Here is a 12,649-nt window from a genome sequence, read left to right as displayed (position 1 = left end):
GTATGCAGACATTGCTATCTTTGTACAGAAGAAATAAAGGCATAACTTTGGATTATATGTGGAAGATGAGTGAAAGAATTTTCATTTCTAAGTGAAAATCGATTTAAATTTGCTGTAAAACAAACATTTCCGTTTATTGTTAGAGCATTTATTTCACCTTGGTAATGCTACACTGAACCAGGCCTTCAGCTAAAAGCCTCAAACGAGAATCAGATAAACATTAAGTAAATACATGAATAGATTCACTTATTTTTAGTATTAAGTATAGTGTGTATTAAACTTTAATGTAAATGCATTCCCATCAATCCCCAATCAAACACCTGCTCTGAAGAAGATCCTGGCTTACAGAGGGAAATGAGTTTGATCATGCTGAGTCACTATTAAGAATGCCTTGTTGATTGTAATGTGAGGGCCTCTAGTGGTTAGGGACTGAACAGGTTAATAGAGTTCAAATGACACAGAACTTATGAGGTATCAGTGTCACATTATATGCTGTACGCATCTCATAAAGAGAGGATCAGACTCATTTAAACTCTCTGTCGGCATGGACAACTATAGTCATGTGTATATAGTGACGCTAGAGTAGAGTAAGAGAACATACAAAATATTTTACAATTTTAATCAGGAGCTACAGTAGTATCCATTCGGATATGAATCAGGTTTTATTTCAACTTATTAATTTGCCTAATTCAATTTGTTATGAAAAATCAAAAACCACTTGTAAATAGCTGTGTGTTTCCTTTTGGATTTATCATCATATTTATCTTAGAAGTTTCCACATTTGGATTCAGGGTCCCCTAGGGGACTGCAAGGAAAATTTAATAAAGCAAATATTTACAGAATATATTTTGACATTTATTTTGACTGTAAATCACGAAGTTAATAAGGAATATTTTATTGTATAATGGTAACACACACAAGAGGATCATCATATTTGGGCATGAAAATGTTTAAAATCCCCTGACATTACATTGGTGTCAGCAGGTGTATATGCAAAGCAGTGGTCTGCTGGGCGTGGCCTCATCTGTTCAAGCGCCTCTTTTGACCATTCATACATCCGGTGGGCGGTACTTAGCGCAAGTAGGGGCGTGTCCTGACGCTCAAACCGAAGTTGCGAATCCATCGAGGTAATGAAATGGTTACAAGTCCTACAATCCGGATAATCAGCCACAATTACTTTGCAATAAAACGAAACCAGCGCAAAAGCAAAACAGTCCAGTCGAGTTTATTGTTACAGGATGTGCTCTGGAACGAAGACGTGAGTGCGCGCGCTGGAGACGCAGACGCTGGACTGTCAATGCCCGGATTCTCTATTGATCATGCTAATGTATGGAGATATAACTTCTTAAAATAAGCAGAAATGTGGCCGGCTCGTTTTCTTCTCTTCTTTTGCCTCGTCTTCATATTTGTGGAGGTTCAGAGGAGCAACGGTCAGTCAGGTGAGTGACAGTACGAGTGCGTAAAGGGTCTTGGCAAGCTGCGCACTTGACCGGTGTGCGCTGTTGTTATCGACTACTTTGCTGCACTTAAACGAGCGGAGATGGAAAGATTGGGAAGTGTATGCTTTAGGCACAGTGTATCCCTGCAGTCTTTATGATGACCAGAGGAGGAATCCGTCGGAATCACACACACTTCAGGACTAAGTGCAGCATATAACATCTCTTGTTTGTTTGTACATCTCGTCCAGTGTTTATTTGGTGATGTTAGCAAATCAGTAATCCAGTAGCTATCATGGTCTGGAATAGATTGACTATTAGTTCTGTCTAAATTCAATATTGTGTGTGATAGTGATGATTTAGAGCAGGGGATTTCAAACATTCTGTATGTGACACCTGATTCAACTCACCAGCTGTTAGGAGAGACTGCAAAATCTGAAGTAGGATACATTCAAAATGTGTAAAAGGTTTGAAAACCCCTGACTTGGAATATTAACTTAAGGTTATATAGAATTAATTCAAATGAAATGCGTATAACTTTTGGCCAATAGTCAGCTCTGTCACCAAATTCATGAGGTGTTATCAGGACATCATGGCAATGTCAGAAAAAAAAAAAAAAAAAAAAAGTTTAGGGCCAATATACAAAACTTGTTACATGACAACACATATAATGCATTTAAAAATGGCTGACTTCCAATATGGCCTACTCAGGGTCATGAGTTTAGGCTAAACTGTTCAAAAATTACAAGCACTTGCTTGTTGTCACTGTCTACAAACTGATCAAGCGATGCCCATGATATATACATATTAAGTTTTGTTTCAAAAGGCCAAAGTCTTGCAATGATAATGATTCACCAAATTCCTGTTTGGCAACCTCTCTGCTAAATGTGTTGATGTGTGAGTGGTTTGATAAATCAGATTGAATTTTGACTTATTTTGAAGGTGAATCTCATCTTAACCACATTTTATGAAGTTTTTTTTTTTTTTTGACCTGTTGGTGGCGCTTGACAGAATAAGCACCAAAGACATCAAAATCACCACAGATACTTTCTAATTAGTGCAATAAATTTAACAATATAGTAGTTCAGTGGGCTGTCATAGACTTCCAGTCAGTGGAGAGTCTATTTTAACATATCGGTGCGCGTAAAGGCGCTTGATGGAACGCAGCGCGGGAGCGCGCTCAGCGGAACGCGCATTTCCTGCGCACTTGGAATCGCGCTCCAGACCCCTACGCTCTGTTCAAATAGCTGCTCAGCATATTTCAGCATCCCCACTGTGAGAAGTGAACTCAGCGTTGGCGGTGCATGAATTAAGTTTTGTTGTGCAGTGCAGGCTATATGAACGAGGAGAAATGTCGATGGAGGTTATCATGACACAAATACCAGTGAGTGTTATGACGCAAAACGGTGTTCGGCATTTCCAGAGAGGCATTCTTGCATATATACTGCTGGTTTATGTGCTCCACTTTAACTTTTGGCTCTATGAGTGAATCGCATCTAAACGTGTGCAGATCACAGTTTACACCAACATAAATTGTGATAATATTATCATGGTGATTAAGATTTCCCACGAAATTCTCATCAGTCTTAATAGTCGAATTTCATCAGAGTAAGAAATATTGTAGTACAGTGTTTTTTTTTTTTTTTTTTTTTTTTTTATGTATTCTTAACATGAATACTTTCAGGATGAACAAATATTTTATGATTATGATTATCTGTAATCTTTATTTCGAACTCAAGTTTTTTAAAAGAAAAAAGAAAAAGAAAAAAAAATAATAAGTAAATAATCAATAACGTAATAAACACAATTTTTCAACATAGTACTCAACCTGTTCGAAAAGGGATAGGTAGAAGCCATAGGCTTATTAAATCCTACCCCAGTACTTCAAATCTAAATCCCAATTAAACCAGATAAATCCAACATATCATTTTAACTAACACAAAAAATACCAACCTACCACATGTAACAATTAATATAAGGAAGAACAAACCAAAACAAAATTCATGCAACATTGACAACAGCTAAGTTATCTCACTGTACTTATCAAAAATAAATGTCTTATACCTTTTTTTAAATTGCAAGATATTTACACTTTCCTTGATATAATTATTCAAACTATTCCACAAGATCACCCCACAAATTGAAATGCACATACTTTTGAGCTTTGTTCGAGCATTATGCTGTTTCAAATTTAAAGCCCCTCTCAAATTATAACCCCCCTCTCTCTCCATAAACAGTTGTTGTAAGTTTTCAGGCAGCTGTTTATTTTTTGCTTTATAGATTACTTGTGCGGTCTTAAATTCCACAATATCTTTAAACTTAAAAGTATGTAATTTTAAAAACAGTAAATTGGTATGTTCATAATATCCTACCTTATTTACTATCCTAATTGCTCTTTTCTGTATTGTGCTTAATGTTTGTAAGGTGGTTTTGTAGGTGTTGCCCCACACTTCAACACAATAATTCAAGTACGGCAAGACAAGTGAGCAATACAAAATATAAAGTGCTTTCACATTCAACACATGCCTTGCTTTCCCCATTACTCCAATACTCCGTGCTACTTTTGCTCTGACATATTTAATGTGGGGTTTCCAGCAGATTTTGTGATCCAGAATCACACCCAAAAATTTATTTTCATATACTCTATCTATTTCAACATTATTAATAATTATTTTTAATTGTGTATCAATTTTACGATTTCCAAACAGCATAAATTTGGTTTTATCTAAATTTATTGATAATTTATTTAAGTCAAACCATGTTTTTAATTTATTCATTTCTGCTGTGACCATCTCCAACAGCTGCTGCAAATTTGCCCCAGTACAAAAAATATTAGTGTCATCAGCAAAAATCACAAATTTTACAAAATTTGTCACCCTACATATATCATTTATATACAAAATAAATAATTTGGGACCCAAAATTGACCCCTGTGGGACTCCACATATGATATCCAAGCACTCTGATCTATACTCTCCTATTTGCACAAATTGAAGTCTGTTACTTATGTAACTTTTCATCCAATCAAGTACAACCCCTCTTATACCATACTTCTCCAGTTTAATAATTAAAAGATGATGATCAATTGTATCAAAAGCTTTTTTTAGATCAATAAATACACCCAATGCATATTTCTTGTTATCTATAGATCTGGTAATATCTTCAATTAACTCCATTAATGCCATGGATGTAGATCTATTAGACCTAAATCCATATTGACTATTAACCAATAATTTATTCTTCTCAATAAAATGATCCAATCTATTAACATAAAGTTTTTCTAATATTTTGGAGAACTGAGATTCATTTTATGGTAATATTTTAAACTGAACAATTCAATTTAATTTAAAATTAAAATATTGAGGAAAATCACCTTTGAAGTTGACTAAATGAAGTCCTTAGCAATGCATATCCACTCATAAAAATACATTTTTGATATAATTACAGTAGGGTATCTTCATGGACCAAGATCTTTACTTAATATCCTAATGATTTTTGGCATAAAAAAAAAAAAAAAAAAAAAAAAAAGACCCATACTGGCATATTGTTGGCTATTGCTACAAACGTACCTGTGCGACTTATGACTGGTTTTGTGGTCCAGGGTCACATATATGGGTGAAATGTACTGATACTGTAGTATGGTTTTTACTCTTCGGTATGCTGAAACAGGACTGAATTGATTTTAATTCATTGTTTGAGTGATTAACAGTCACAATGCATTGAAATCAAGGCCAGACTGAGATCCTAAATGATTATTTATCATTCGGGATGATAGATCATTGATTATGTTTCTTTGTATAATATGAGCTGATAATGTGAGGGTCAATGCGGTATTACTGTTTTTCATTCACTGGAGGCTATTTGTGGAAGATACATTTAAAAAAATCAACTGCAGGAAACTCTTCACAAATTATTTCAGGGTCATCAGGTTTCATATTTTTACTGTTCCCCACATAGATGTTGCTTTATATGTAATTTCTGCTTCAGCTCACTGCTCTGTCTGTGGATATAAATGACACAACATCTGACCCAGGCTGAGATGTGACATTTAAGTTCTAAAGGATATTGACTCGGGAATGCAGTCAAATTATTACTCCGCGTCATCATGGATTAAGCTCCATTTGAGAGTCCCAATGAGTCCCTCAGTAATTAAGCTTGTCACTGATATGGTGTCTAGACATGAATATATTTTTATGAGCAGGAAATGTTGTTTGCCATTTCAGCCAAGCATAATCCTCTTATTAATAATGTATTTGTTATGGACTCATAACTTTAAATTACACTTGTTGCCCATGTCCTACAATAAAGAGACATTTAGTAATGTAGGACGTTCAGTGATCAGCAGTACAAATATTATGTACAAATGTTAATAATTATTATTAAACATTATTTTCAGAAAATCTTAAAATATCACATAACCTGTCAAAATCACATCCGGTTCAAATTTCATCCAGAAATTATTTTATGTATTTTTTATTTTTTTATTCACAGCATCACATATTGGTCAGATACAGAGGAGGATTAGGACCAAGCAATAATAAAAAATAAAACCATCTCGAGATTAAAGTTGTTAAATTTCGAGAAAAAACGTGATAAATTTCGAGAAAAAAGCCGAAATAAAATGTTGAGAAAAAACTCGTTAAATTATGAGAAAAAAACTCGTTAAATTTCAAGAAAAAAGTCAAGATAAAATGTTGAGAATAAACTCATTAAATTATGAGACAAAAGTCGTTAAATTACGAATTTGTTCTCATAATTTAATGACTTTTTTCTCATAATTTAACGACTTTTTTCTCGTAATTTAACGACTTTTTTCTCGTAATTTTATGAGTTTATTCTCAACATTGTATTCAACTTTTTTCTCGAAATTTAACAACTTTAATGTCAAGATGGTTTTATTTTTTTAGTATTGCTTGGTCCTAATCCTCTTCCGTAGTCAGAAGCAATTATATTAGTTGATGAGAAGTTTTATTTATTGTTTTCAAATCAAATGATCTTTTCTTAAATTAATCAAGGATGCCCAATTAAATTAACTTGCTTCCAACCTTATTTATTTATTTAATGATTAAATGTGACCTGGACTTTTTTTATTGATTGATTGATTGATTGAGAATCATCCACACAGTTAAAATAATCTTTAAGGGTTAGTTCACCCAAAAATTAAAATTCTGTCATTAATTACTCACCCTCATGTCGTTCCAAACCCTTAAGACCTTCGTTCATCTTCAGAACACAAATTAAGATATTTTTGATTAAGCAAATTAACACTTTCAAATGCCCAGAAAGCTACTAAAGACATATTTAAAACAGTTCATGTGACTACAGTGGTTCAACCTTAATGTTATGAAGTGACGAGAATACTTTTTGTGCGCCAAAAAAACAAAATAATGACTTTATTCAACAATATCTTGTGAAGGGAGATTTCAAACCACTGCTTCATGAAGCTTCTAAGCTTTACGAATCTTTTGTTTTGAATCAGTGGTTGGGAGTGTGTATCAAAAGTCATGTGAACCATTGAAATTTCAAAAAGTTTTTTTGTTTACTGAAATCACGTGACTTTTACGATGTGTTAATTATCTTTGTTAAAATCCGATGGCTCAGATAGATAATTATCAAAAATATCTTAATTTGTGTTCTGAAGATGAACGATGGTCTTACGGGTGTGGAAGGACATGAGGGTGAGAAATAAATGACAGAATTTTCATTTTTGGGTGAACTAACCCTTTTAAATGGTCACATATTACAGTTTTAATGTAAAGAGTCCTTTAAACTTTCTTAAGCTTTTAACTTTTCTTAAGAATTACAAAGTAGCTTTTTCCTGCTTCAAATGTCTGAAAGCAAACATCATGAACGTGTCATTTCTTGAACGTGGAGTAAACCAGTAAAGCTAATTATAATCTATGGGATTGCCCTTTTTTTAGGGAACTTCAGAGCAGCCGAAAGAATTCTCTTTTTCTTTTGTGTTTGTGGTTTGTGTTGTTTTTTTTTTTTTCCACCACTTGAAATTCTTCTCTGAAAACAAAGGCCGGCTGGTTTCTGTCTGTGGTTGTGGCATGGCTTCTGTCCTTTTGCCTCTAAGACATCATCCCCCCTCCTTCATCCTCTCTGTCACCTCACTGTCTCTCAGTGTTTCTCCATCCTCTCAGAACAGTTTGGCTCGGTGCCTCTCCGTCAGCTGTGATCCGTCTCTTCCCATGCTAATGTGATCATTTATAGAGGCAAACAACATCTGAAACTGAAACAACAAACTGCACAGCTCGAGTTTTAGCTTGGAGTTCGGAAGGTTTCTCCATTTCTGACGTAGCACAACCTGCTTGGCTTTTATGTTTGCTGATGCTCGGTCCTTTTATTATTCTTACACCATTTAAAAAATGAAAACTCACCATACTTTGCATGCATGAAGGATCCATGGCTAATTATATTTTTTGTAATTATGGGATATACAAGATGTGTCATTGCCTAGCAGTTAAATAGTTAATATTCAAAACGTCAGCCCTGCTACCTTTTGTTTTTTGTTTTTTTTGTTTTTTTGAGTTAGAAACCTAAAATGTCACATACGAGGCTCACTTTGCCTCAAGGACTCAAATTCTGCCATGATTTTATTTATTTATTATTTTTTTGCAGTAGTAGTAGTCTTTGACAATTTTCTTCTGATGAAACACTTCAAGTCAAGTCACCTTGTAATTTTAGAGCACTTTTTGCAATGCAGATTGTTTACAGTGATAGCAGGAAACATCATTTTGGCTGTACAGCAGCTCTAGAAGAAAATACTGTCATTGTCCATCTTAAAGGCACAATATGTAAGATTTTTGGATTAAAATATCCAAAAACCACTAGAATAATGTTATATATTTTGTTGACTTGTGTACTCACATTATCCCTAATGTTTCCAACAATGTTTAAATCCAGAGAAATAAGCAATTTTAAACAGGACACGGACCATGTCTGTTCGTCGCCTATCAATGACATCATACCCACGTTATCCTCTATTTCTGGTTTTAAACCATGGAACACCATAGCAGACGCCGAGTGAACACAGAGTAGCATTATAACAACTTTCAACACACAAACATATAGAATATGATAAACAGTGCACATACACTTGACTGGAAGAAGCGGAAGCGGCAACTGCGGCATAATAAAAGTCCCACTGCTCTCGAGCCATGTGTCGCACTCGTCTCTCATAAGCAATCGCTCCCACATCACTCGCCGTGCTCTGCTTCATACTACAGTAATGTTAATAATCTCATCCATGAACATGATTTCTGCCCGAGTCCTGTCCCGATTCTTTTCCACTGTGAGGTGAAGACGACACCTCCCATGATTCCGCGAAATCAAGGCGTCATAAAGCTACACCTTTGTTTTGAATAAGCGACCTCTAGTGGCGAAAAATTACATATTGTGCCTTTAAGTAAGTTCAGTATTGATTTCCGTTATAAAAAAAATATTGATTAATTTAACTTCAATGGATTAGAGTTCAGGGAGTTTTTTTTTTTTTTTTTTACACATTTTTGGGATATGTTTATTTTTATTTATTTTTTCATTTATTTATTTTTTTGTGACAATACAACTCCATAGACTCTCATGTTAAATATAGGCTATTCTTACTTAGAATGACTTGCAATGAGTTATGGTGAAATTGTCTAATGAGCATATTTGTCCAAATTATTTGCTTTTCTGTGTTGGTGTCTACTTAATTTGACAGATGATTTAGCAACAAAATACTATATAGTTTTACTGTATACTAGTTTTGGATGCATGGGATTTGATGTCAACAAGCAAAGATATAGGAAGCATTTTCTGCTCCCTTTTTAAAGGTGCAATGTGTAAATTTTAAGGAGGATCTATTAACAGAACACAACTATGTTTTCAGTAGTGTGTATAAAGACTTTACATAATGAACCGTTATGTTTTTATTACCTACATAGGCCCTGTCCCAAATGGCGCACTTCATGTGGACTTAAATTGCGCGTGCTCGCCGAGTCTAAGAGTCCGTAGGCCGTCCCATTCAGCATTTTAACGCTCTGAAGTGTGCTCAGCAGTGCCCCCTTTGTACCCTTGAAGCGGTCTTCCGCGAAGCCCGCATAGATGCAGGCTCCGCACACTTTAACTACCCAGGAATCCTTGCGAAATGCCAATCAGACAACGGATGGGAGGAGATTTCGCTCAATAACAAAAGATGACATGGCTGAGAAGAAAATATTTAAGTGTAGATATCATTATGTTTTTTTATGACCTAGGTGTACATTTTACCAGTTGTTACCTACAGTTTATACAAACATTATGGTCATCGACCAGTGGTTGATATCTCAAACATAATAATAGCGCGTTGAATAATACAATCGAATTATGATTCATTAAATAAACAGAACCGAATGTCAGGGCTTTACTGAGTCATATGTAAAACTAGTATTTATATTTAAACCTGTAAATTCATCTGAAACTCACGCACATGTTTATTATGTGTTAAAATTGTAATCTTAGTTCAAATGGAACATTATGTATTATTACAACTGTATAATTATTTAAATAAGCATGTATATATTGTCTAATGCCTAAGTGGCATAAGCAAAAGCAGGCTGTGTAGATGACATGGAGATAATATTTTCTGTTCTTGATGCTAAATATTATCCCCGAACCTGCAGCTCCTGTCAAAAAACAACCAGACCGCTATTTCCGGCATGGCGATCGAGTCTGTCCCAAAAATACCTTTCATTGCGCCCTCGTGGACTCGCGCCAAGGGCCCTATAGATTGCTTTGCATGGCTACTCTCTGCTGTTTTAGACGATGACATCTTTTTCCTGTTTTGGCCACTGTAACTTCTCTATATTGCAATTCACAACCTCACTGCTAGATGCCGCTAAAATTTACACACTGCACCTTTAATGTTGATGAGTCTATCTATCCTAACTATACATGATATACGTTTAGTTAATTTTATTATTTGTATTGAGTATTTCATTCTGTTAGCCGTTTTCGTAATGCGACAAACACAATCTCATAGCGCAACTATTATACGTTTTGGTGAAATGGTGGACAATTCATACTTCATAATTATTTTCATGATTTGTTATCACAACGTTTTTCCTTTTGTCAAATTAACTTCAATAATTAGTGTGGTTCAGATAACATAATATTAAGTTTCTGTTGATTAAACCAATCGCCTTCATTGTATTAACTCAAAATTTTGAGTTCATTGAAATAAAAAATTTAAGGCAACCAGGTAACTTACTTTTTTAAGCTAAACCAACAATTATTTTTTACAGTGTATGATTTCCTAAAATCTTATTTGTACATATTAATTTTGATCTGCTTATGCCCAGTGATGGATATGTTTGAGTTAGGAGTGGACTTTCATGCTTACTTTTCTTCTAAAAAATGCATGTTTTCATATATGAATAGTCACTTCATAAAATATGTTTTCCCATGGTTGGTCGTGACTCACCAGATTAACTCACTAGTTTATCTGAAAAGAGCAGAGAGTTTTATTGTGAGGTTTATTGTGAATTGGCTCGCTGCTGTGCGGGTGGGAAACACTGGCTACTTTGTCCCTTTAAACTCTTCCTTGTGCGGCAGTGACCTGTAATAAAGCATGTGCTCAGAAATGGCAGCTTTGGTAGTGGTTGGGAGAGACGGATAAGAAGAGAGAAAACGATAAGCAATCGTACTCCACAACATCTCTGTGTCTTCTTGGTCCGTCAAGCCTCATGGCCTCACTTCTGTTGCTCTGTTTCGGTGAGATAGAGGGCAGATGTCACATCCCAACCCTATAGAAATGTCACTGCAGTTTCTCTCAGTTTAAAGGTTCATAAAACTCCTATTGAGAAGGTGGGGTGATAGTGTGTCACCTTGGATTACTGGATCAAAGAAGACCTTGTGAGAAACTATCATTGTTTCTTTATGTTCGCAGTAGATATCTCATCACTTATTTCACTCAGAGCAGGGAAAGTTTTTGCTGAAAGAATATGAGTTGAACAGTGCTGAATGGTGGTTTAACCTTATAATTGGAGTATATTCTATATTTACTTAGATAATAACTAAGCTGTAAATAATAAATAAATAAATAAATAGTATTTAGTCTTAAGTGCCAATTATTTTGCCAATTATTTTACTCTTTTGATCAAGAGTGTAACCTACACACAGACATGCACACACATCAATGAGATCAAATGCTCAGTTGAAGACTGTTTAGCTGAGCCAGAAGTTTCAAAAACATTTTAAACAACAAATCTAAAATCTATACTGTGACAGAAATTAGTCTTTAAAAATGTCTAAATATACATCCAAATGCAATTCCTACTAAAAGTAATTCTACCTGAAAACAGTTCTCATTAAACAAGCAAAAAGTGCCGCTGCCATCTAGTGGTTAAACTATGTGTGTTATTTTATTTATTTATTTATTTATTTATTTATTGGCAACGGCTATTTACTAAGTGCAAATAGCATATTTTCTTAGCGATAGATGCTATTTACACTATATGATGACTATATAGATATACTATATATCATTATATGATTACACTATCACTTTATGACAATAGCAGCATTTTCTTTGCGATATGCTATTTACACTGGGTGAAAACAGCAATAGGTTCTGTTTACACCATGTACAAGTATCAGTTCTTTGCAATAAGAGTAAATAGTAATTAGATGCTATCTAAACTTATATTGGTAGATACTATTTGCACCTCAGTATTTTTGTACATTAACAGGATGCAATAATGTCATAGATTGTAAATAATTATATTTATTAAAATTATTAAATGGATGCTGCCTTATTGGGAGAATAAAAACCCTCCCTACACCTTCCCCTAACCCTACCCAATAAACACTTTTAATGTTATTAAACACTCGTTCTCAGTTTATTTCCACTTTTAGAACAGTATTTTCATTTTTATTGAAAATAAATGCGAGCTCGGCAAAAGGTGGATCCGAACCCGTGCCAATCATGTTAAAAGTCAATCTTGCAAGCCTTACTCACTACTGCTGCACCACTGAATACGTTAAATTCAGCATGTTTTTTTTCAAAACTTGAGTGGCCTAACCAGAGATTGGTGGGCGGAGCTGGTTTAAATGGTGTTTGCCAACAAGAGACGCTATTTGCACTTAGTGTAAATAGACACTCTGCTATTTATTTGAAACCAGATAGCACTATCTACTTATATTTAACTTACACTTACTTCTTGAATTGATAAAATTTGAATAAAATGTAG

At 34.6% G+C, this 12,649-nt stretch overlaps 1 protein-coding gene across 2 annotated transcripts in view; it reads left to right on the top strand.

The window, feature by feature from the left end:
• Positions 1 to 1,154: 1,154 nt before the first annotated feature.
• Positions 1,155 to 12,649, top strand: part of LOC137032937 (receptor tyrosine-protein kinase erbB-4-like) — a 231,435-nt gene continuing 219,940 nt past the window's right edge. For both annotated transcript variants that reach the window (XM_067404966.1, XM_067404965.1), the window contains exon 1: positions 1,155 to 1,439. In XM_067404966.1, the coding sequence (XP_067261067.1) occupies positions 1,361 to 1,439 (79 nt within the window). In that variant the 5' untranslated portion in view covers positions 1,155 to 1,360. The remainder of the gene's footprint in view (positions 1,440 to 12,649) is intronic.

Source organism: Chanodichthys erythropterus, chromosome 12, assembly GCF_024489055.1.
Source record: "Chanodichthys erythropterus isolate Z2021 chromosome 12, ASM2448905v1, whole genome shotgun sequence".
NCBI classification, from domain to species: domain Eukaryota; kingdom Metazoa; phylum Chordata; class Actinopteri; order Cypriniformes; family Xenocyprididae; genus Chanodichthys; species Chanodichthys erythropterus.
Note: the sequence above shows the minus strand (reverse complement) of the source record. Positions and strands in the feature narration are given on the sequence as shown.